This window comes from Anopheles funestus, chromosome 3RL (genome assembly GCF_943734845.2).
Source record: "Anopheles funestus chromosome 3RL, idAnoFuneDA-416_04, whole genome shotgun sequence".
NCBI lineage: Eukaryota > Metazoa > Arthropoda > Insecta > Diptera > Culicidae > Anopheles > Anopheles funestus.
This window is the reverse complement of record NC_064599.1, coordinates 76,437,326-76,463,258: the sequence shown is the minus strand read 5'-3', so window position 1 is coordinate 76,463,258 and position 25,933 is coordinate 76,437,326. Positions and strand designations below refer to the sequence as shown.

General features: G+C 41.5%; 3 protein-coding genes across 3 annotated transcripts; all 3 read right to left on the bottom strand.

Annotated features, from left to right (window-relative positions):
* Positions 1-6,914: 6,914 nt before the first annotated feature.
* Positions 6,915-23,524, bottom strand: LOC125766993 (long-chain fatty acid transport protein 4). The gene is made up of 11 exons (XM_049433174.1): positions 23,072-23,524; positions 20,876-21,299; positions 18,387-18,775; positions 10,716-10,820; positions 9,516-9,675; positions 8,596-8,797; positions 8,308-8,500; positions 8,169-8,247; positions 7,804-8,073; positions 7,632-7,722; positions 6,915-7,568 (listed from the first exon to the last, which is right to left on the bottom strand). The coding sequence occupies exons 2-11, from the start codon at positions 21,070-21,072 to the stop codon at positions 7,260-7,262; spliced, it is 1,995 nt and encodes a 664-aa protein (XP_049289131.1). The 5' UTR covers positions 21,073-21,299; positions 23,072-23,524; the 3' UTR covers positions 6,915-7,259.
* Positions 23,525-25,094: 1,570 nt separating this feature from the next.
* On the bottom strand, positions 25,095-25,550 carry LOC125767105 (uncharacterized). Its single transcript, XM_049433371.1, has one exon. It carries the CDS (start codon positions 25,548-25,550, stop codon positions 25,146-25,148), a length of 405 nt encoding a protein of 134 aa, XP_049289328.1. The 3' UTR covers positions 25,095-25,145.
* On the bottom strand, positions 25,522-25,848 carry LOC125767114 (cytochrome c oxidase assembly factor 4 homolog, mitochondrial). The gene is made up of 2 exons (XM_049433381.1): positions 25,724-25,848; positions 25,522-25,660 (listed from the first exon to the last, which is right to left on the bottom strand). Exons 1-2 carry the CDS (start codon positions 25,796-25,798, stop codon positions 25,547-25,549), a joined length of 189 nt encoding a protein of 62 aa, XP_049289338.1. The 5' UTR covers positions 25,799-25,848; the 3' UTR covers positions 25,522-25,546.
* Between the last annotated feature and the right edge of the window lie 85 nt (positions 25,849-25,933).

Here is a 25,933-nt window from a genome sequence, read left to right as displayed (position 1 = left end):
AATGCAGGACTACTGTTCTGCACCGACAGTCCTGGAAGTCCGTACCGTTCAACCCGGGGCCGAAGTGGAGTGGAGAAGGAAGAAGTTGGTGGTGGGATGAAAACCCATGTTGTCGTTACGTCAGGTTCAGCGATTCAAAGTTTTCACCTTCATCCACGTGGCTGGTTGGAACACCGGAACAGCAGGAGAGGTTGTGTAGTACAAGTACCAGGGATCACTCAACACCGACGTCTTCCCTTCAGCGCACAGGTAAGTGGGCCTGTGGACTGGAGCGTTTGGTGAAAATTGAGTTTTGCCTGCAAGGGGGAAAAACCCTGAGCGGAAAGCAAATTCCCAAGGAAGCTCTGGCTCCGATGCTTACCGGTGGGACTAATCCGACCAACAATGGACGTTTTTTCTTCGTTCTCGTTCTTTCTCTCTTTTGGTTTTTTTTGGGGGGGAAGATTGTTGTTGCTGTGCTACTGTTTTCGACAGAAGCAAAAATCAAAAATCCTCATCCTGACAGCTGAGTGGAGCTATAGATAGAGCTGGCCTCAGGATGGTACAATTGTTCTCGGATTGTTTCAACGTTGAGAAAGCTCTTTTTTACCAATAATTTATTTGTGCACATATTTCGATTAACCTCGAAAAAATATATTTGCCTTTTACAAAATTAAACATCTTATCGAAAGGTTTCTATTTTATGGAACAATTTGTTGCAATAATTAATTTCGAAATATATATATAAAGTAAATTAGTTCTTTTTTTTGTTAAATATGTGTCTCTGTTTTGTGTTTCAGTTTTTTTTCGAATTGACCTTAATAATTTATGAATTATTTGCTACAAATGTTTTTACTTTTACAGGTGTGCTTAACATATAAATTTTATGCAATTTGTTGAATAAGTTATTATTTAAACTTCGATTTTTTTCCTTCATTTCAATTCATGACTATTTCAATAAAACAAAAGAAAAGTTGTGGGTAAATCATCAACACATAAATCAATAAAAACACTAAATAACACACTGACCAAATCAAAAACAAAAACCTCAAAAAGTTAAACAATAAACAGTTAATTTTTGTTAAATATAGAACAGTCAAAGTACAAAGAGGAAATGCCTTGCAAAAATTGTACACTTCAGGTTTTTGAGCCTGACAATACGACTAAATGCCATAATAATTAAATATAAATAAATAAATAAATAATATAATAATAATAAATAATAAATATAATAATAAATAAATAATAAATAATAATAAATAATAATAATAATAAATAAATATATATATATAAATAAATAAATAAAGAAATAAATAAAGAAATAAATAAATAAATAAATAAATAAATAAATAAATAAATAAATAAATAAATAAATAAATAAATAAATAAATAAATAAATAAATAAATAAATAAATAAATAAATAAATAAATAAAAAATAAATAAAAAATAAATAAAAAAATAAATAAATAAATAAATAAATAAATAAAAAAAAATAAATAAATATAGAATATTGTGAAAAAAAAATTTGTATTTTGTAACGAAGTTAAGCAAATAAATACAAATAATAAATTAATTTTAAAAAAATACTTATTACCTATCATGCGTAAATGCCGCCTATCGATTCTTAGACGTCATTCATTCATGCCACTCGAGACTACTACCATCGTTGCGCACGTTCCGGAAGGAAAACTTCGCAAAACCTTCTGCTCCAGGCCAAATGCTCGACCCAGTGATGTTTGCATACACTTTGGCGCATATGCTGCGATTATAAATACAAACCCGAAACAACCAGCCGGTGTACTTGGGTAGTTGGTTGTTGCGTACCACGCACCGACCCTGCATGCGAAGATAGATAAACATTCGGCTAAACAATTTCCAATGATTATCGCATCAAAGGTCGTTCTGCAACTGTGCTGTCGTACACCAAGCAATGACCGCGTGTGTGTGTGTGAGAGAGAGGGTATGTATGTTGAAACATATTTCCAAAGCAAACATGTATTGTAGGAAACATCAGCGACTGTTGGTCTATCTGCACAAGAAGGGGAATTTTCGGTTGAAAGTGCTGTCTTTTTTGGATATAAGTGTAAAATTTTTAAAAAATTAAATTAAAAACTAATAAATAAATTATTTTATCACATTTTGAGGATGTGAATCAGGCAGCATTTAAAAAATATATATATTTTAATACATTAAATTGACCAGCTAAAATGGCTCTTTATACTAACCCCTGAATATACTAATATTGATAGACTTCCCAACTGTCTTCAAATAAAACGGTTTGTAGTTTCAGCAAAACTTCTCGCAGCTTAACAAAAAATACTAAAATACTAATAGCTAAACTATCCTGTCAATTGCTAATCAATCTTTTAGTGATGGACGAAAAGAATCCTCAAGCCTAACATTCATTCAACTCATTTGTGCTACGATTGTGAGCGGCACGGTACCAAGCGTGCCTGGTCGGACAAGCTTTTCCGTCGTGTCGAAATTAATTTGTAATAAAATCCATTTCCAGAATGACCGGGTCCTATCACCGCTGTAAACACATACCGATTTGGAAAGCTTTCTGCACCACACCGTAATCACGATGATGACGAATTTGAGACATCCTCACATCACACTAAAATATGTTTGCTGGCAAATCGTGCTCCCCAAAACCGTTGTCCCCGGCTGTAGACACATATGCTTCCCTAGCAGCTTGCCTACCAAAAACTCACTTCAATGTTGCCACCGCGTCCGTTCATTATCCCGTCCAAGCTCCGTAAGTTCTTCTTCCCTCTTTCTATGCGTTTGTGTGTGTGTGTGTGTGTGTGGGCGCCCATGTCCTACATTCAGCACCGTGAGCGCATCACGGGCAGAGATTCAATTCAAACATCTGTCATTTTGATAAAAACATGTGTTTTTGTGTGTACCATCGCTTTTACTTATCGCAAACTCAAATCCATTAGTGCAACGAAAACATGGCCAAACGCGCGCACAGGGAATGGCAACGGGGAGTGTGGCTGGAAGAGCCGTGGATGGGAAGCTCCATTGCAACTTTTTCGCCCTTTCATGTTGAAAATGTCTAACTTGTGTTTGGATTGGGTTGTGGAAATTCCATTTCACGTGATTTCAGCCGCCACGGATGGGACCGTTTAGAACGACGTTAGCAATCGAAAATGGTTTCGCGGTCGAGTTTTATCCCCTCTGCATCGTTTTGTATGAAATGTGTCATAAATGCATTTTTAGCAATATTTTGACGCTTAGAAGATACATTTCCATCGGTACCGATTACCGGGAAAATGATCGCCATGCAAATGCAAGGCAGTGGTAACGTGTAACGAGGCACAGTTTCTGGCATGCACACTGTAACGGTGTGTCAAGCAAAATTTAGTGAAATCCATCGATTCGCTGACAGTTGCTTGTCGTGCTTAGTGTGCTGGAGGCAATTTAAAATTCATGCACCTGAAGTGTGATGCACACGGTAAACGTACCCATCAATCGGATGAAGTGCAGATTTGCTCCGAATGCTACACCATTAGCATGTGTTGTACGTAACAGTTCTGTGCAAGAGAATTTATATATTACATGGTTTTATATCCAATACTTAACAAAAAGCTTTAGTTTAGAATTTTTTAGTTCGTAGTTGTAGTATATTTCACTTATTAAAAACGTTTATCCGTGTTCTTTTTCTATATTGAATCATTGAAGACTATCAACCAGAAATCTTTTTTTAACGTTTGCATTAACTTCGAAAATATATCACAATCTGTCATTTATTTCGAAGAAAAAATTTTTTTTTGATAAATTCTTTACATTACTTGCAGTTATATTGTACATATTCAACGTTGTTTTTAAATGGAATCAAATATTCAACTTAGTAGATTTCTTACATTTCTTAGTTGTCTTTATGTTTATTGTTTTAAATTCTTATTACTATTACAGTGGACAGTAATACAATCCTCCGATTATCCGGGTTCCATTTCCATTATCCGGGTGTCGACAGCTCGAAAATGACAGTTACCAAGGCAATATTTACTGCAAAACCAAATTGTAATTAACGGCCTCAACTGTGAAATATACAAATTGGTCCAAAAGCTCCAAAACAGTACATATTTCGTTTGCAACGATAAACCACTGAGAAAAAGAATTTTGAAAAACATATTTAACACAACTAAAACTAATATTTACATATAAATGAAATGAAATAATTAAGAATAATATCTTTTCGCTTAATACATGTTTGATAGTCTTGTACATTTCTTTCTTTTTATCCCGACAACCCGACAACCTATTCCGATTTATTCTACTTGACAGGTATCAGAATTCTTTCAAATTGGTCTTAAATTTATTCTGAAATGTTTTTTATAAAAATCTACTACATCCAGGATTCGATTCGCAATCCATTAACCAATATGATGGAGACGCCAAACTTGATGGAGGCGCCCAGTACCTTTCAACATATCCACCAGGCGGCTCCACCATCAACGTTGTTCGCCAGTTACGGTAAGTAATGTAAATATTCATCGATAATACAAAGCCACCGTCTGTGCCATTAAACTAACGATCGACACTTTTATCGAAGAGCACACAACCGCATACACACACCACCTTTCCTCATCATCCCCTCAAAAAAACCGCACCGTAATGTGTGCGATCTATGATCGCTAACATTCCCAAATACAGCAACCCCGAAGTACCCCCATCAATCTTGGAAATAGTTTTCCTAAGCTAAAAGCATACACATGCACACGCACATACAGCGACATTGGTTCTACCCATTTTTAGGTAGGCGCTTCCCCTAATCTGTCGATAACATTCTGATTTGTTCAATCATAACCACTGCACCGTACTTGTCGCTACACACACTCCCAACCCCCAAAAACTCCAACACGCTGCGTGCGCTTTTAATAGCGCCGTATCGTGAATCATACATTTTGACAGTCCTTCCTTTTGTCTCTTCCCTCACACTAGCCAACGGCCATCCCTAAAAAGGCTCTCCCTTGCACACCCATTGAGTGATAGCGCAGAAAAGCAATTTAATTCCCGTTAGATGCCCCTTTCCACGGTTGTTGTCGTACACTCTCATACCCACCCTCATACCCTGTCCCCGAAAAGTGGTATGGTATTGGTTGGTGCAGTTCGCATCGCTAATTGGTTATGCGACGATAAGTATTTGTTATGACAATAGCAACACCAAATTTGCATAAACACTACCAGGACACCTCGCAGCGTTCACATCGCGGTTCACATTTAGGGCTCACGTACGCACACACGTGTATGGGCACATTTGTTTGCGCGGAAAGGCATGCAAGCGGCCTTTTGTGTCCGGTCACTTTAGCATATCGAATGTGTGTGTATTTGTAGCCCGCGTTCCCTTCCCGCTAGTTCAAACAGAACCCCCCGCCCGTCCGCCCCGCCTTTTGGAAGCTTTACCATCGTGTTACTCCACAATTATCCACCAAACAACTAGCTAAGTGTTTGGAGGCGTGTGGAATGGTGAGGATGAACATGCGTGTGGAGTGGGAAGGAAAAGGGACCGTTTTTGGTACATGCATTGCGACATGCATCCCGCGGCTTCCGGGTGGGCTTTGCCAAAGCAAATCGAAAAGTGCTAAATTGAATTTTATGGAAATTAAATCCCCAACACATCCCGGCGCCCGCGCGTGTGTGTGTGTGTGGTGGAGGGCATTTCAGCTTCTTTTTTCTTCTTCCTTTAGCTATCTATTTGCGACGAAAAACAAACTAGAGTAAAGTGGGCAAAATTTCCAGCCTATTTTCACATTTTCCCATCCACAGCCGGAATTTGCCTCTCTCTCCCAGGAATTTGATATGTCGAAAATAAATTAATACAAACATTAGCGTTTATTTTCTTCTGCACACGCTCATATTATACATTTAATTTTTCACCATTTCCCTCCCCCAACGTTGCGCGGGGGTTCGATTTTGTTTTGCTTTCCCATTGGCAGGTGGCAAGGTGATGGCTATATGGCGAAAATTTGCATTTCGTCATGCTGGTGTACGCTACAAAAACGCTACACCAACTGACATGCAAACATGTGAAATGGTGCTGTGCTGGAAATGAGCCGCCACCGTGTGTTGGATGATGTTGGTAGATAAAATATTGAAAATTATGCATCTCTATTTGATAATTTCTGCCTCGCTTGTTTGTCTGTTGTTGTTTTTCTTTTTTACCTTTGCCTGAGATTTGTTGTGTGTTTTTGTTTTCTTTTATTATTAATTCACACATTGCGCGATTTGACCTTTATTTGCTGCGTGTGAAGTGATGTTTAAAATGCAGTTTTCCCTTTTTTTGGTTTTGCTGTTCTGGCGCTTAGAATGCTCAGTGCAATAAAAATCAAACATATAAATGTTACGCTTTCATGTTTTTTAAGGTAAACAGACGTAGGTGGACATAAAAATTCTGAATGCTCGGTATAAGCATTTTATACCCTATTTTTCCTCTTTTCTCAATATTGATTAATAAACTGGAAAATTATTAGTAAAATGGACTGATTTCAACAAGTGATCGCTAAAAATTGTAGTAAAGAAAATTGTTTCAAACGACGTTACTCTGTTTTGAAATAGAAATTCTAGAAGATGCTGTGTGACCAAATTCCAGATCACCGCAAGTTCTGAAAGAAAGAAAACTTTCTCATTGATGCTTATCTTCGTAATGGAGGACACCCACAAATTCCAAGCAACATTAGCCATTTCTCTTTAGGCCAAATTGTTCGACACCCCAGCCTTAGACCAAGCAGTTATCTTAAATAACAGAATAGTCTGAACGGTTTTATCCAATGGATACGAAGTTATTCATAAACTAAAACTTCTTTTCAAATGTCAAATCTTCACACTTCAAATCTTCAAATAGAATTGCCGAAAATTCGTATAAATAATTGTTAAAATCAGTCCACAATTTAATGTATAATTAAGATTAACTCATCTACACAAGCGGTACAGTGATATAGAAACCTAATTTATTACCTACAGATTAAGATTTCTTAGCAGTTGCTAGTTCGAGAGCGAATTACAAATGCGTCGTTCGTACCATAGAAAGGTGGTTTTCATCAACTCCCTTCCATCGGAGATTGTGTGTAGCTTAGGCATCAGTATTTTCAGTTAATAATTTCAGTCAGTTTTCTTTTTTCCTTATTTTTGGTTTTTAGATGATCGTACATGAAAAATTAAACAAACAAATACCTACAACAAGACTTCTACATAAACAACATCTAATGGAATTGCAAAGGACATTCGCAAAGCCCTTGCTGCTAGCCTTCACCGTTCAACCAAAGCTTTTCGCTCATAGCCTCGCTTTACCACTCTTGATGGTTTCGTGATCATCCACCGTAAACAATCGATAGGTACCATTGCTTTGCAGAAAATAAATTGGATCCTTAATCTTGTTCAGATCGTACCCGTCCACCTGGAGATCTCGCTTCTTCAACTTGAATGTTGTCGTCATCGGCACCTCGGAAAGCACACGTATAAAGAGCGGTCTAGCGTAGGCGGGCAAACTTGCCCGAATCCCGGCGGCCAGCTGTTCCAAGTCAACTTTACCCTCCGGATCAACGATCGCTGCCATACCGGCTTTACCTTCAGTTTCGGGGATCTGTGCGGGAAGGGTGTAAAAGTTGTTTTACATTCGCTTTACATGATGAGTCTTTATACTTACATCCACACCGTAAACGGCACAATCTTTCAAGCCCACAATCGTCGTGATAACTCCTTCCACCTCCGAGGTAGCAACGTTTTCACCGCGCCATCTAGAACGATAATTTTAGCAGCAGACAATAATGTATTTTGATTTTTCGTTCTTTGCTTTAATCTCGTACAAATCTACTCACCTGAATGTATCACCCGTTCGGTCCTTGAAATAATAATTACCGAGCAAATCTTGTACCAGAATGTCACCCGAGTTGAAGAAAATGTCCCCCTTGCGGAACACGTCGTGCAGCACCTTCTTCTCCGAGGCAGCCTTGTCCGCATATCCAACGAACGAGTTCAGCGCTTTCTTCGGGTTGATTTTACCAACAAACACACCCGGCTCGCCCGCTTTACACTTGATGCAGAAACCATTCGGGCCGCGGATAATTTCACCGGTCTCTTCATCACACCTGACAAAACAGGAGCAGGATGTATTTAGATTAGGAACGAAATCCAAGATAAATTAATTTAATTTAATTTTTATTCAACATTCTTTATACAATACCTTATCAACGTTACGGGATATATAGCTTTGGCAAAGTTGGGAACGAAACCAACAGCTCCCATTGTGTTATCGATGTTTACTAAAAACAAAAATCAGCAAAATTAACAAATAAATTATCAATTACACTGCAAATACTCACATAAGTTCGAGTTGCCCTCCGTTGAACCATAAAACTCTCCGATCTGCTTAATATTAAAGCGTGACACAAACTGCGGCCAAATCTGGGGCCGCAAACCATTGCCAAACATGAGCCGCACACTGTGCTGTGTGTCCGTCGGTTTCGACGGTGTCATCAGTACGAAGCGACATATTTCACCAATATATTGTGCCACCTGAAAGCCCACCATGCATATGCCAGTTGAAAATGGGATGAAAAACAAAACCTTTAAGATTCACCACACAAAAAACTGTTCCGCCGATTGTTTACCGTGCACTTGTACCGAATACAGTCCGTCCAGAAGTTGGAGGCCGAGAACTTCTTGCGTAATGCTGCCGTCACACCGCACAGCAGTACGCTGCCGACACCGATCATACCGCCGGCCGAATGGTACAGTGGCAATGAATTATAAATGATGTCGTCATCGCGGAAGCTCAGCATGTAATAACATCCGAGGGCCATGAACGTGTACCTTTGGTATGAAAGCGTCAGTTACAAAAGTGGTTGTTTTATTTGTTATATCATTTATTGTTATTTTATTCGACGACGACACTATCGCGATGACGATGCGTAACAATGAAAGGAGGTAAGAAAAGTGACACAAAGGGGCTGAGAGTATAGATCGCACGAATGATGACAAAAATGTACGTCCGTGCGGGAGTTTGATAACAATAGAAGCTTCTTTGGAGATTTTTTGGAACATTTTGAAACAGGTAAACAGGCATGTAACTTAGCCAAGGTCAAAAATATTCTTCACTTCAATAATTCTTTTATATAGAACGGCCAGACGGTATTGCTTACACTTCAGTAATCATTTATAAAGAAACGGAAATGGTGAGTTGAAGAAAGAAAAAAAATCTAAAATTAATGAAAAAAGCCGTAGTGAGGTAGATTGAAAATTAAAAAGACAAAAGTCAAAGAAATTATAATCAAATAAAATAATTAATATCGAAAATAGCTTTTAATTTTTTGTTGAGTTGTCCTATCATTTTTTAAATGTAACTTGGAAAAAGTTCGCGTAAAATTAAAAACAAAAATTGTATTTTACAACAAAATTCATCACTTTTTTCATTCTCTTTGCCACGGTTCCAAACACTGAACAAAAGTACGAACAAATGAGGTGGTAAATAAGCGACTCAAACAAATGACGCGCCAGAATGGTAAAGCACCGTGGACAGTAAGAAGCTCACCTCAGGTTCGTGATGACGGCCGCCTTCGGCATACCGGTCGTGCCGGACGTATAGATGTAAACCAATTTATCTTTCGGTGATATATCATTCGGGATACCGCTTAAATCTACGTTTGAGCTACTGCTGCCACTATCCACGCTGAGCCTTAAATCTTCGGCATCTAAAACAGAAAAAATTTTGCACACGTGAGAAGATGATTTATGATTATCAATTATATCGTATCGCATTAAAAGCTCTCGTCCGCTCACGTTCATCTTTCTCGGTCACATGTGAAACCACCGGTGCGCCAGTCGCACACACATATATCGCCACAACCTCGGAGCGATTCACACCTTTCACGTACGTTCGTTAGGATTTGGGAGACTGGGAGTCGGGCGTTGGCAAACCGTATACCGGGTGATAAAACTTCGTGCAAACGACGCCAGCTAACCAGCCCAGCCAGTCATGCCAGAAAAGGTGAAACCGGAGAGGTGACAAGGATTGGTAAAAGGTGTGTATATGTGGGTGTGTGTGACTGTGTGAAGGATACAATAGGAAGGATGGTGCCGGCTAGTGGAGTTTCCCATGGTGAAACACACCCAAGGTTGTGCCCCGCCTGAAGAAAACACAGACTGGATACCGACCGAATGGTAGCGTACGAATATACATCATCGGAATCGAGATGTGTGCAATTTATGGGAAAACAGCAGAGGTTTCGGACAGGATCGTTCTCTCTGTTGTCTTGCCCAGAAGCTGGTGATTCGCTTTCCACACCGATTCGCTCACTACCATCGAGACTTTGGTTTGGTTTGGGACGGGGGAATGATTCGGTGGAATATTCTTAAATGCTGCTACCACCATCTTCGCTATTTTCGCCTCCCTCCCTCCCCCTACCCCCGGAAAACACACATTTCTATAGGTGGATTTGTGCTGGAGGGAATTATGGTCACGGTACTGTGCCAATGAATGAACGATAAGGGGAGATAAAGAAGCGGAAGCAAAACGATTCGGAACGATTGGACAATGCTTTAAAAACGGGCGTAAGCATCGGATGAGAACCGACCGCACGGAGGTAAGAAAAAGCGAACCATCTACGGAAGGCGAAGTGGGGGTTCAGAGGTTCTCACACCCCACCTGTCTTCCCGATAGAAAAAAAACCCCCGGGAGAAAGTGCCATGCAAATGGATCCAATCGGGTGCAATTGAATAAAAACTCATTTACCTGGCAATGGGTCACTACTACTGCTGCTGGTGTCGGCACCGTCGGTGCGGAATAGATGTACCGGTAAGCCTTTTATGCCTTCCTGCTCGTTTATTTCGGCGATTGCTGCAAAAGACAGTGGGAATATTAACGATTTTTACTCGGTTTCCATCGTCGATATAGATGGGGGGTGCGACTGGTTGGACGGAATGTGGAAAAAAATAGCCGGATCACTTGCTGGACTGGAGAATGATTATGATTTCTTAATTACTAGCTGTTGGTTTCTTAAGAACGTTTATTACTGCCCTCTGTGGCTCCTACGTTGTGACTCTTCCTTCGCTGACGCTGCCACCGCACAGTGGCACGTCATGTGGCTCGCTTTCAAGACATAAAACAAAAAATATATTACCAAACTGAACATGGCGGCCACCTAAATTTCGCAGAAATTTACCAAATAAACTTCTATTTACATCTTTTCATTTTCGAATGGTAGCAAACATATGCGCGAGACCGGTCTCTTATACTCTCCTAACTTGGTGCGAATATTTACGACCCTTACTACCCCATCTAATCCGGGAAAAAGTTTAGAAATGCGTCCTAGAGGCCATTGCAAAGGCATTTTTCCATCTTCCTTTAAAATCACCATTTGCCCCACACTTAAAGGAACGGCAACACGTCTACGCTGGTTTTCATTGTGCAATTCACATAAGTATTCCCCACGCCACCGCTTCCAGTGGGTTTGAATTATAAGCTGCAATTGCTCGTAGTGCCGCAATCGGTTGACCGGAACCGCAGTGACATCAATTTCGGGAACAGTGTTTAACGGCGCACCGATGAGAAAGTGCGCAGGAGTTAACACATTTAGCTCCGCCGGATCCTCGGATAGTGGCGTCAGGGGTCTGCTATTCAGTTGTGCCTCAACCTGAGACAAAATAGTTGCCAAGTCGCTAAACGACAATCGTCGCTCTCCTATCACCTTCGTCATGGTTCGCTTCACCACCTTTACCGCTGCCTCCCATAGGCCACCAAAGTTGGGAGCATGCGGCGGGATGAAATGCCACTTGATTCCGGCATCCGTTGCATACTTCAAAACTGCCTCTTTAGCTGAATCACTCCGCAACAGATCGTAAAGCTCCTTGAGATGGTTCCGCGCTCCTTGGAAGTTGAGCCCGTTATCGGAATAAACCTGGCTCGGTAGACCTCTTCTAGCGACAAACCGATGAAAAGCAGCCATAAAAGCCTGGGTAGAAAGCGACTCCACAAGCTCGACGTGAACCGCTTTAACTGAAAAACATACAAAAACACAAATATATGCTTTCTCCGATGCTGCCTTACGATGGACTGGCTTTAAGTAGACGGGACCAGCGAAGTCCACTCCTACAACTGCAAACGGTCTGCCAGGTGAGGCTCGTTCTGCTGGCAGTAGGCCTTGCGGTTGCTGTATAAGAGCCGGACTCAGCCGAAAACATGGAAGGCAACTTCTGCAGACCTTGTTCACCAAAGATCGCCCTTGCAACGGCCAGAATTCCCTCCGCATCATGCTGAGTGTCATTGTAGGTCCCCCATGCAGCGATATGCGATGATAGTATTCCGCTGCTAATCTCGAGAACTGCGCCCTTTTTGGAAGCACTAAAGGATGTTTGATGCCGAGTTCCATTTCCTTTCCGCGAAGGCGGCCACCAACTCGCAGAAAACCACTTTCATCCAGGAATGCTCCCAATGTTCGTATATTTGATTTCGCGGGCACTGATTTCCCGTTCGCAAGCTCCCTTATCTCTGAAGCAAAATGTTGCTGTTGCAAACGCTTCACGAGAACCATTTTAGCATTCCTGAGCTCTTCGATGGATAAATACTTATCACTGTTTTGCTTTACTTCTTTATGCCGATATTTGCCAACAACTCTCAAACAACGAGCTGTTACCCGCAACAATTTTTCGAAGTTGGAAAATCTGGCACACCAATCTTCAGGTTCATCAGTTTTAAGCACTGCTGTCGTGCAGATTCTTTTCTCGATTACTTCATCTTCCGGCATATCCGATGGATAACTCGTACGCCATTGCGATTCAGATAACCCCATCCAAGACGGTCCATGGAACCAGGATTCCTTCAACAGCAGATCGTGCGGAAGCGCCCCTCTGGAAACGACGTCAGCCGGGTTCTCTGTTCCCCTAACATGAAGCCACTTACACTCTTTAGCAAGCTCTTGCACTTGGGAAACCCTGTTTGCGACGAACGTAGTCCACGTGTACGAAGGCGACCGTATCCAATGCAACACGATAGTAGAATCTGTCCACATATACACATTCGTATTTAAAAATCCAAATACTTGGCGAACAGTTTTCTGCAATTTAGCTGACAACAACGCACCGCAGAGCTCTAATCTTGCCAAGCTTATACGTTTTAGTGGGGCTGGTCTGGATTTTCCTGCTAGCAGAGTGACCTTTACGTTTCCGTTGGAATCGACTGCGCGTACATAAATGCATGCTCCGTATGCTGCCTCGGAAGCATCAGAGAAACAGTGCAGTTGCAAAGTTGCAGGATCATCGACGATAGCATAACGCTGAAACTGTATGCTAGCAAGATAAGGAATTTGCGCATAAAAGTCATTCCAACGCCTTTCCATGTGGCTAGGTATGGGTTCGTCCCAACTTTGTGTTGACAACCATAAGGCTTGCATTTGAATCTTGGCCCAGGCTGTGACAGGCGCTACCAAACCCAACGGATCAAATATCTTCGCCACCAATGAGTACACCTTCCGGCGAGTCCATGTATCGATGCTATTCTGGAGGCTAGTGCTGATAAATAACTTATCAGTTTCAGTATTCCACGAAACTCCCAAAGCCTTGGTCGGCTCTTCAACTGCCTCAAAGTTTTTTACCTTGGAAGATGCCATATCTTCCGCCGGCACATTATCCAATACGTTTGTTATGTTGCTGTTCCATTTCGTCAAATGGAAACCGCCCTTTTCCAATAAACATGTTAGCTGAGCTTGTAGCTGGATGGCCTCCTCCTCACTGTTGGCGCCTCCGATGTAATCATCAACGTAAAAATCCTCCAGTAATGCTGATTTTGCCATTGGGAAACTATCGCCTTCATCTAACGCCAACTGCTGCAGCACGCGAGTTGCCAAGAAGGACGACGATGCCAGTCCAAATGTTACCCTTTGTAACTCGAAAACATCGATCGGCTTGTCCGGCGAGTCGCGCCACAAAATTCGTTGATATCGTGTGTGGTCGCGGTGTACCTTTACTTGCAGATACATTTGCCTAATATCAGCAACCAAAGCAATCTTTCGCATGCGGAACTTGAGTAACAAAGTGAATAAAGATTCTTGTATGACTGGTCCAACTAAAAGCAGATCATTTAATGATTTTTCTGTGTCAGTTTTAGCGGATCCATCAAATACTGGCCTTATCTTGGTGGTTGTACTTGAAGCTTTGATAACAGGATGGTGCGGAAGGTAGTAATGGTTTTGCGGGTCATCGGTTGTTTCATCTATCATGACTTTCTTCATGTATTCTTTGCCAATGTAGTCTGCAATTACCGCGGAATATTCTTTCTTCAGGGTTGGATCTCTGTTAAAGCGCCGCTCTAACTGGAGGAACCGCTTGGTCGCATTTTCTTTGGATTTCCCCAAGCCTTCCTGCAAACCAACCTGAAACGGTAACCTTACAACATACCTCCCATTGACGTCCCGATGATGCTGACCAAAACTTGCTTCACAGTCCATATCCTTTTGCGAAACTTGTGGAGATTGCTGTAGTTCTTCTATTGTCCAAAAGCGCTCGATGGATTGTGCCAAATTCTCGGAAGATCCTTCGATCGTAGCGACGTTACAGCTCACCCTGAAGTCTTCAGCAGAAATCGTTTTTCCTACTGCTACCCATCCGAAAACAGTCTTCAAGAACGCCGGGTGATGGTGGCTAGCCGGAATAATTTCACATTTCGGATGCAGAAAATCTGCGAAATATTCTGCCCCTAGCAGCATGTCAATAGGACCCTTCTCGTCAAACTTGGGATCAGCTAAAACGATATTCTTGGGAAGCTTATCAATACCAATATGCACGCTCTTCGAAGGCTGATTGTCTGTTATCGCTGACATCACTAAAAAGTTTACATCTTCGTAAAATGCTCTGTCGTTTGACGCGACGAATGTTCTCGTTATTGGTGCATTTTTCGTCAAATTTCCGATTCCAGAGACAACGATTGACTCACTACACTTCGGAAGCTTCAAACGCTTATGGAGATCATTGGTCATTATATTGACCTGGGACCCATTATCCAACAGCACTCTAACGGCTATCCAGTTTCCATTTCTGCACTTTACTTGCACCATAGCTGTAGACAACATCACTTGATTTGAAATCGCAGATTTGGACTTAGGAAACGATGTTAACATGGTCACTGCGCCCACCGTAGGGTCTTCTTTCGTGCCTTCTTTATGCAACGTTTCGTGATGACGCTTGTTACACTTCGTGCATCTCGCTCGAGAAAAACACTTCGCAGCCCAATGGCCTGGAGCCAGACAGTTAAGGCACAACTTTTTCTTGATAGCCACATCGTACCGTCCATCCACTGTCAATTCCAAAAATGCCTTACACAAAGCGATGGCATGAAGCTTTCCACAATGCGCGCACGTATTCTGTTGTTGTTCTGTTGCTAGGTTCGCCACACGACGATCGTTTTTCTGAGAACTGGTCGACGCTCGATGATCAACCGCGGTAGCGTCCAAAACACGACACTCCATTCGAAGAAATTCGAACAGCGATTCCACTGAGCACACGCTTTTGTCTTCCAAATGCTGCTCCCACTTTTGCTGTGTTTCTTCGTCTAATTTGGACAACACTAATTCCACCAATAGCATTCCCCAGTTCGAAGAACTTTCGCCGAGCTGATCAAGCAGCTTTGTATTACGCTCAAAACCCTCGATAAGATGGTGGATTTCCTTTGCCTTTCGCATTTTTATTTTTGGCATACGCAACAGTTCCTTTGTGTATCTTTTCTTCAAAAGATACTCGTTCGCGTATCTTTTATTCAACGCATTCCAAGCAGCTTCATACGCCGAACCACAAGTAGGAAAAGCATCCACAACGCTCGATGCATCACCTTTCAAAGCCCCTTTTAAATACATCATTTTTTCAGTATCAGTTATTCCGGTATTTCCATGAACTGCTGACACGAACAAACTGTGAAAGGGCAACCAATCTTCATAGTTCCCGGAAAATTCCGGAAGCGCAAGCCGCGGCAGACGAACTCTTTTTTCTTCCTTAACACTGACCGGCATGACGTTTTTGCTCGTAAAACTCTGAAGCTTTTCTTCAAATTCCCCAATCAACACCATGCATCGTTCATCTGTTTCATCCAATAATGCTTCGTTCGCCGCTACCGATCCTTCGATCAAACGCATTGATCTTGTTACGTTCTGGAACTGCTCCAAACATGATCGGACGCGTCGCAACCTAGCTTGCACAAACTTTTGATCACCTGGCGTGAAATTATGCAAAAAATCCTCTTGCCGTTGCAAGCATCGCAGGATTTCTTCACGTTCAGCGATTTTTGCCTTCAACGACTCCATTTTGTTTTCGTTGCTTGATTTCTTCTTCTCTCGGAAATCCTCTTGCGAGAAACCCTCGAAAACTTCCTCATCCGACTCCTCCGAGTGGTGCTGAGGCTGATCTTGCCACTAAGACTTGGAAACGTTAACCAAAACTGAATATGAACACTTATCCTGGTTCACGGCACCATATGTTGATTTCTTAAGAACGTTTATTACTGCCCTCTGTGGCTCCTACGTTGTGACTCTTCCTTCGCTGACGCTGCCACCGCACAGTGGCACGTCATGTGGCTCGCTTTCAAGACATAAAACAAAAAATATATTACCAAACTGAACACTAGCAATTGCTATCGAGTGAATATGATAACTGATCCTATACACTACTTTTCGAAGCTTCATCAATTGGTATAGTCTAGTTTTAATTTAAATGGTAAAAGGTTAAGTAAGTGTTCAATTTGATTCACATTACTTCTTAGAGTGTCCTCAATTTCTTAACTATTCCTGAAGTATTTGCGCTCTAAAAGACATTAGTGAATCGAATACCAATTATTGTAATCTGATTCTTAAGTTCAAAATTGTATCTTGATTTGAAATTGTAGTGTCTATTTCATGCCTACAAAAGGAAGAATTAACACACGAATATGTTGCATAAATTATAATTAAAAAAAAAAATATTATGAACCTTGGGGAATATGTATTGAAGATATCGTAAATTTTAGATACTAAAGATATTGAGATTTGAGATATTTGATTTTGAGCTATACTAGAGGATCTAAAAATAAACTTAAAAAACCTAAATTAAAGTTGTTGGCACTTTAAAATTTGCTTAAAACTACAAGTAGTTGGAAGACATTCCTGGCTATTCTTTTTAGATTTCCAAACGTATTAAAACATGGAGTTCCAAAACATATTTGTCATAATGTTGCATAAATAAACTTTTACATTATGTACTACTATTTCACAACCGTGTGGAGAATAGTAATAACAAGAATAACTTTAATGCATTTAATTTTTGATGTTTTTTAAAGCAATTAATTTTTAATACAATACGGCAGATACCGTAGTACTTGAAATTAAATAGCGAAATTAATATAGAACATATTTTTTTATCAATTACTTAAACGTATTCTTTTATTTTACAAAAAAAAATAAACAAGTGGCCGTTATAGGTACAGTGTTTACCGTTCCCTAGAAGCTCGTCCAGTCCAATTCTAGCTAAAACAAAAATACCTCTAATCAATCAAAAATCCAAACTGCACACACGTGTTTAGCTTCAAGCGATTTGTACAAAATTTGCATTTCTTCCGGTTGATTAGTTCGATCAACTTTATACCGATATCCAATTATCGCTTTTGCATAAAACTACCCTATTTGCTGCTCATTTCCACTAACTTCACCAGCAAAGCGAATGGCTCTTCACTTTTAATTAAAAAATCGCTCAAAAGCTCAATTTCGATCATGTCTCATGCATTCGTCATAACGAAACAAACAAACCCAAAAAAAACCATCCCAAACGAGTCCTCTAGGGATGGATCAAAAACATGCCCTTTTTTCAGTTCGATCCCGAAATCTCTGTCCGGTGAAGGTTTTTCTGATGAAAGCTATCTTTTCTGTGCAGAGACATGAAAAAAACAAAAATACGTTTAGATTACCAAACCAACATGCCTCATCCAAGTGCCCAACAAATGCTGACAATGAGCATACGATTGATGACCGCAAAATGGCTCCGATCACTAACGTCCGGTAATACGGACGAGTTTTCGAGTACGAGTAGCAATTTTTAGGCACAGGTACCGGGATCCTATATTTCTCATTCGCACAGATCTACACACAAAAAAAAACAAAACTTCATCAGCCCTGAACAGGCTGGGGTTATGTTTTTCCTCCTTATCTACTCCTTGTGGGAAAATGTACCGAAGGAAAACCTTCAAACTCCCCCCGGTTTGGATGGAAGTTGCGGCATGTGCAACGAACCGAGATGAATCGGTAAAACAAGAATTCAATCCTACCACGAACCGTACCGGACAAGCTTTGCTAAGACAAACCAGGGGCCTGGCCACATCAGTAGCACCAGATACACACACAAGACAGGGATGCCTTGCCAAGATGATTGATTGACAGTTTCTATTATCACTTACCTCCGGCCAGCTCCGAGCTCACGATGATTGCCTTCGAATTAGCCACCGTTATCGAGTGACGCAGCGTTTCCTTCCGCAGGTTCGAATTGATCAGCGCCGTCACGATGCCAACCTTCGAGAGACCGAGCCAGATGCACGGATACTCAAGCCGGGTCTCCATCAGCAGCGCAATCGTATCGCCCTTCCGGAAACCCTTGGCATAAAAGTGGGCCGCAATACGGTCGGCTAGCTGCTTCACCTGTGCGAACGTGAGCTGCCCATCGTCCATCAGGAACGCTACCTTGTTCGGGTGGCGCGCGACAACACTCTCGAAGATTTGCACCACCGTCGCACCAGCACGCTCGTATCGATAAAGGCTAACATTGAGCTTCAGAAATATAACCGCCGTTCTGTGGAAGAAGGACAAATGCAGATATTTACAAATTACTAATTAGAATTACTCATTTTTATGCCCTGTATATGTACTACAAAACAACGTTAACTGATAGATTGTTATTCACGCAAGTCTAAACGTTACATGAATGTTTTCACAAATAATCACCACATGATCATCAAAATCACAATCAAACGACAATTTGCGGCCGTTTTTTCTCTCTTCTCTTTACGCTGCACGCGACGTAGATTGTGCGATAATTGTGTGATGCTCTCAGCAATGATGTTTAAATTACTAATAAACAAACACATTAGTCGCATGATCTCCACAATAACATCAGAAAGGGTTTAGTTAGACGACACGCTGGCACGCTTTTCTACTGTATCTACACAGGGGTATGATGAACATTAGTTTTTAAATACTTTTAATACAATTGAAACTAATAAAAGGGTACATTAAAGTTAAAATATGAAGAGACCATAGTTATATATCAGTTTCCCTTCCTAAAAATATATTTCATCCGACTTTATATCCATTTATATCTATGATCTATCCCCATTCTTTAGCTACTTTAAACAACCGTCTCAAGGCGCATCGTCTAAAGCATTGGTCTCCAAACTACGGTCCGAGGGCCGCATGTGGTCCGCGAAACCCTCCCGAGAGATCCCGAGATTGGCCCTCAGCTATGGCTATTACACTCAAAGCGGCCCTAAAAAGTTTGGAGGCCCCTGGTCTAAGAACACCCTTAGGAAGGCAAATTGTTGAGCCAATTTATGTTTTGTGTAGTTTTCATTGTTATTTTTTTGTTCAAAAGCTCAAATCAATATGTCGGATCTTCATAATCCAATAATTCTAACTAATTTTCCATAAAACAACCCTTATCATAACGCAGAATTTCTCGAAAACTCTTTAAGAATCATTTACTAATAGATGAAAAGAGTTTTTCAAAACTTATTCTCTCTTTTTTTTTTGTTTTACAAACAAAATATTAAATATGTTTTAACCTTATTCTCTCTTTTTTTTTTGTTTTACAAACATATAGGCAGATTTTAGTTCAAAAATTTACATTTTTAACTTAGTGTTAAAAATCTAACTTTTTTAAGAATTACCCGAAAATCCGGGTTATGCACCGTTCCATAGAAAAATAAATGATAACTGTATCTATGATTGCGAAACTATCTTTCATTCTGTATAATTTTCATTTTCATTCAATCACACTAAGGGTAAGTATTCCAAACGATCATAGAAAAAGATCTTTTTTATAGGTTCTGAGTGAGTGATGTCTTCAACTGGGTTTTACGGATTACTGAATATAAACAATGTTTGGATTTATTTTTAAACAAATGTTATTTAAGTGTGTAAACAATGCAAATGCTATTAAGTACAAAACGTATAATATTACAATTAATAATTATATTACTATTCCTTGCATCCCCCAAAAATAAAGATCGCAACTTTGCGTATGATCTACATTCAAGGTACACACCAAGATAGCTGTTGAATTAAAACGTGATTGAAGGGTATCATCGTCGCAACCGACATTACGTTTCCCATTTGCACTGCCAAAGATAAGCCTTGCTTAACCACTGCTGGCTGGTTTTGCATGCGATAACCCAAGCCGACCGGCTGTAATTTGGCATGATTTAACGAGTGTTACCACTGCCACGGATACTAGGTTAGTGATAGCGCGGAGAAATTGATCACCTCTCCCCAACATCGTCGCAAACACATCAACCATTACCTCTATGAACATTCTTCCCTCACAGCACCGGGTACGTCATTAGGAATGGAAACCGCTGCACTACGATGCGACGGTGTGCAATTTCAACGCGCGCACGAGAATTGAATCAAAGTTGCGTCCTGAAATGTCCTCCCTTCCCAGCCACGGCGCATTAGAACGTGTTATCGCTACTTAGAAACAATCACCGCGAGCGAGCGCTTCAACGGTGACATAAATCATCATCAGCCGCATGTATGGCAAAGTGCAACAGTAGCAACATACCGAAACGCAACACACAGTGGACCTTCCAGATGCTGTCGGAAGGGATGGATGCTTCATCTTCTTAATGCCTAGAGCAAATGTTCCCCATTCCCCCTTATCGGGTTTTTTCCTTACCGTAAGTCCCGCGGCAATGACACGATGCTGGCGTACACGGCCGCGGGTCGATCGCCGGAAATGAGATAAAAAACGACACCGGTCAGTATCGACTGCGGTATCAATCTTTGTCCGATCACTAATGACGTGGCGACCGCGGCAGCTGTGATGCCGCATAGTGTCAGAAATTTCTGTTTCAAATTCAGCGCGACCAGCATTTTGGCGTTGGTTGTTTGGCCGTTTGTGGCACACAGCTACGGTTCGATGGTGCGATTATTCGGCTTGGATGATACGCTCTCGGCACCAATTGCTGCGTCCTGTTAAATTCACTTCCCGGACAAAATCGCACCTCCAGGGGAGGACACAACACCTACACCGGCACAGTTGTTTGCCGGATGAATGTATTTGAGAATTAGGCGACTAATTTGATTTCACGACGTATGATCTAAAAATAAAGAAAAATGTATAAATATAATTAGTAAAACATCGTTTAAAAAATGTAAACAACTACAAACACTATAAAAGATTTGTTATCAGTTCCGTTCTCTCAAAACATCACTCAAACATGACTCAATTCATTCAAGCCCTTGTAAAGCATGTATTAATATTATACTAAACTTTGCGTAATCATGCCCCTTTCGTAATTCCTCGCCAAAAACCTACTCCACACATGTTCTTAGCTCTAATCAATTGCCCTAATCAAAATGTATACACACTTCAAGTGGCCAAAGTGGTTGTGAACGGTAGTGTGCTCGGTTAGGCAAATAAGCATTCTATTATAAAAGGCGTAATCGTGGTAAAGAATCGAAACACTACCACCAAACAGTTCCGTCGGATTCATTCCGATTAACCATTTCTGGCATTGCACGAGGCCCTATTAGCGCATATGTAAATAGAAGCGTCAACTAGTGCCGATCGAGCGCATGCAGTTTCTTCCGTCGCGCGCAGACCTCGCACGCTTGTTACGTTGTGCCGGGAATTTAATTAAGCACCGTCACCAGCACCCAGGTTGGCTGGAAGGTTAAATGACTTTGCAATTGATTATCGCCACCGCGGGTGCTGGCGGGCGGCTGTGTACGTCAAGTTCAGGGCGTTGAAGACCTCGGTGGGAATGTCACACGTGCCCACTTGGAATGGCGTAGGTGCCACAACAAATGATTGAGAAAAGGGGGAAATTTTCCGTGCGGGATACGGCTGCTTGTTTCTCCCGGTGTGCCGAGCACGATCATAACAGCTGATCAAAGGCAGCACACACATATGAGGGAAGCGAGTAGTCTATTGGAAGTATTGCGCACCATCGTTAGCGTCTCGGTTGTCGTCGCTGTGGCTGGAAGACGTTCGCCGATCAGCCGAACGAGCGCAAAGTCCACCGGACGTGGCTGATTGGCCGACCCGTTGTATGTCGCGTAAGGTTAGGGCACTATGCCGCCACCCGACCGCAAAGCGAGATGATCATCTTTCAGGTCCAACGAAGATCATCTGCTGCGTTGGTGGACTTTAGCCACGACCGTATCAGACTGGACCTACATTCGGTACCAGCTTCCTTCACAGACCGTCCGATAACGATTATCGTACGAAGAAGCGTTACATTATCTCTCTCTCCCTGCACAGGCCGGGATGGGACAAGCTTGACAGATAAGGTTGATGGGCTTGTAAACATTGCGACCACAACCCGGGCGCCTTTCGCATGGTGCGGGCATTGGACCATAAACCTTTCCGACGATGCAATGTATCATCTTCCGCATGTATGGCTGCTGCCGGGGATTGGATCAAGCGTCGGGTTCAATTACATCGTGGCTGAAGGGCTGGAGAACTTTAGCTCAACAGTGCAACTATATTTGCGTTTCAGTTTCTCCGACCACTCGTCGTCGGCTCAGTCGGTCACCTTGGCCTAATAGGTACTGCGCGCTCCAGTTACGATATTAACTTCTGTTCTCGATCACTTAGTTCCACCTACAGTTGAAATACTAAATTAGTAACCTTGTACGCAAGAATTCCAGACAATTCCTTTGCGCAAAATATGTGAAACTTATATCTCTTGTTTGGATTATGATTTATATTGTTCACATTGCCATTCAATAAAAGTTTTGTTTACTAAACAGAAACTCCTAACTCCAAACTTAACCGAACTGCTCATCAAAACACACTCAGCACACAACCACATTCCGTCCCAATCGACTGGCTTAACATAACTAAAGCCCAAAACCATTCTATTACCTTTTTCAATATATTTTATCTCAACCGATGACTCTGGTCTTTTGGTTTTCCGTCCACCCAAAAACGTAAGCACTTCACTGCCTATATTCCGTGTACGATCTCAATCACCAAACACCGTGTTTAGTGAGACGCGGGAAAGGTTTAATCTTATCACAAGCACCATATGTCATTCAGATAACCACCGGTGCTGGTTTAGAACCCGCCGACTACGAACAACACCTCTTCTGCTTGGCGGAAGGCAATTTTTAACCGCGTTCCTATTAACGATCACGTTCCGTTCTTGATCGACTTTTCCTAACAGCGCGGCAACGCTTCACTGTGGGCGCGATCTGCCCTTATACTAAACTCCGACGTTACCGGAGCGGAACACCAACTATCGTCCACCCGCTGCGAGATGTCGTCCACGACCACGCTAGGCAGACAAAGATCAACTGTTGCTCGACGCGGAAACAATCCGCCCCGGCAATGTGGGACTGGTGTCGCGCGCACACATCATCTGCACTATGGGACGATCGGGTTGCGTTATTTTGGTTTATTTTAACTGATCTTTAATTAATTAAAGAGCGTTTAAATATACAATTAAACGAACTGAATCAAACCATTTAATAGCGTTTTGTTGTAAAGCGCGCTCTTACAACTTTTTTTTTAAATAAGTGATCTTCAATCTGTTTGATCTATTGAATGACTACAAAAATCGACAATTTATTAATTAATAAGCTAATAAGATTCTTATTAATTAATAAGCTAATTCATGTTGTACGATCATTCTATTTAGATTAGAATTCTAAATTATATTATTATTCTGCCTACATTGTCCACCGCGCAAATCCCGTTCCGTTCACTGTGGCTTACTCCCAGCACGAGAACGTATCCAGATCAGATGAATAGTGGCCCTTGGCTTAATGTCGCCCAAGTATCGTTGTTTGTGTGCCACACAGAAAACACAAGATATCTATCGCATTGGTAGAAGTGAGCTATTGTTTCCTTCATTCTGCTCGTGGCCCGCAACCAACCCACACCAGCACAAACAACTTCCGCCGCGTGTTCCGCCACACAATCCCCGCTGGTGGGAATCGCCATGAGAGCATTGGCCACAGTGGGATGATTGGGTGAGGGTTGCGAACTGCGTCGTACGATCACAATGAGGGTACGCACCATGCCTTTGCCTTTTTTTGATGCACTTCATCGCTCATCGGCTTGTGCTGGTCATGGTGGTGGTGGTGATGCATGCCACATGCGAACTAACGTACAATTGTCCCTCATCGGATGCGGATTAACGTTAATTTAATGCTTGTTTTCCTTCACTTTTACTCTTTCTTTGGCCGGGCGTTTGAAGCGTTCTTTTTGCGATGCTTTTTGTCACGCACTCACGCCCAGCTTCTTCTAGACCTAGGTCATAGAATGCGCCGAAGGAATTGTAAAAGCGAAAGTCATTGCACCGTTAGATTATATGTGTGGAATGTGCGATTACGGCGATGCCAATTGCAAACGCTGGGGACTCGTGGGGATAAAACTGTAAACTTAATCATTTAAATGAATCACCAAATTGATGATAAAATTTACTGTAAAGAAAAGTCATGGCCTAAACCAAATCAAAACTGTTCCATTTATATTTTAATTTGTATATTGCTTCGTTTTGTGAAATTTATACTTATATATCACATGCTCGTGTCGGTTTAAGAGCATGAATGACATGGAACCATAAATAAAATTTAAAAAAAACTTATTAAAATTGTTGAGAAATGATTTGCTTGATTCTATTAACAGAGCGGAAGTTTCGAAATGTGAACAAATTCAGGACAATTTGCTCAAATTGCTCAATACTTAACAGAAGTCATAAGTTGCTAAAGTAACTATCGTTACAGTAATCATTATCCTGTTAAATAGAGTTTCAAATTAAAATTACATTCAAATTACACAAACCAATCAAGTTCCTGTAAAGTAACATTTCTAAATGATTAGATAAGGATTTCGGATGTGAAAAGTATGTTACTAATTGTTTTCTAATGATAAAATAAATCTCTAACATTTAGAATTGGTTAATCTACTTATTGAACACATCATTTACAGATAACTACAGCAATTTCAAACTGCCCACTAATGAATCTATCGCTTCCCTATGATCTGGGCCCAGTCCTAGCACAGTTTCCGTTCCGCTTGCGACCTGTGTTCTGCCGGCATCTCGTACTATCTCGGCAATCACACCGATAGCTTCGGCCCGTTCCGTCAATAAATGCATCTCCTGCAAACTTTCTACCCTAAGCACAATCTTCGGTTGGCCCTGCATTAACCACGTGTCTAGTTTGATCTTACCGGTCGCTCCGGCTGATGCCCGCATGCAGCAAAGAACAGCCGCATGGGAACACTGGGACGCAATTTTGCCCTTCTTCAAACCCAAATCCGACCGTACCACCAGCACCATTTTCATGGCGGAACTACCACCGTTAATCGGGGCAAACAGTGTGCGGAGGGTGTTCATTTCTCGCTATACTTAACCCGCTGCTTTTCTGTGTAATCTTGCATGCACAGTTTGAAATCTTTAACTACGTCCTGACAGAGCCGCCAGTCGCCAGTTTCGGCAATGCACTCCTGAAGAATACACATCATGTCTATTAACTATGGGCAAACGATACAACCAGAACCGATGCTTACCTGCACTTTGTGGTGAAGATTCAGACAACCGGTACGCTTCAGCATTTGCTCCACAGGATCCACTTCATCGGACATGATAAAATTGTGTACTTGCGGGAAATAATTGTGCCGGAATTTCTCGCTGCTTTCCAAAGAAACACACACGCCAAGGGAAATGTTTGTATTACGCGATGTAAACAATTCAACAGCTGTCAACCGCAATGGCCGAAA

Bases quoted from the DNA above. Each gene is read 5' to 3' on its own strand.
- LOC125766993 (XM_049433174.1), bottom strand. From the start codon at position 21,072: ATGCTGGTCGCGCTGAATTTGAAACAGAAATTTCTGACACTATGCGGC. The intron at 8,501-8,595 runs GTAAACAATCGG...GTGGGCTTTCAG, and splicing joins GTATTCGGTACAAGTGCACG to GTGGCACAATATATTGGTGA. The intron at 8,248-8,307 runs GTGAGTATTTGC...TTTTGTTTTTAG, and splicing joins GGAGGGCAACTCGAACTTAT to TAAACATCGATAACACAATG.
- LOC125767105 (XM_049433371.1), bottom strand. From the start codon at position 25,550: ATGAACACCCTCCGCACACTGTTTGCCCCGATTAACGGTGGTAGTTCC.
- LOC125767114 (XM_049433381.1), bottom strand. From the start codon at position 25,798: ATGTCCGATGAAGTGGATCCTGTGGAGCAAATGCTGAAGCGTACCGGT. The intron at 25,661-25,723 runs GTAAGCATCGGT...TGTATTCTTCAG, and splicing joins ATCTTCACCACAAAGTGCAG to GAGTGCATTGCCGAAACTGG.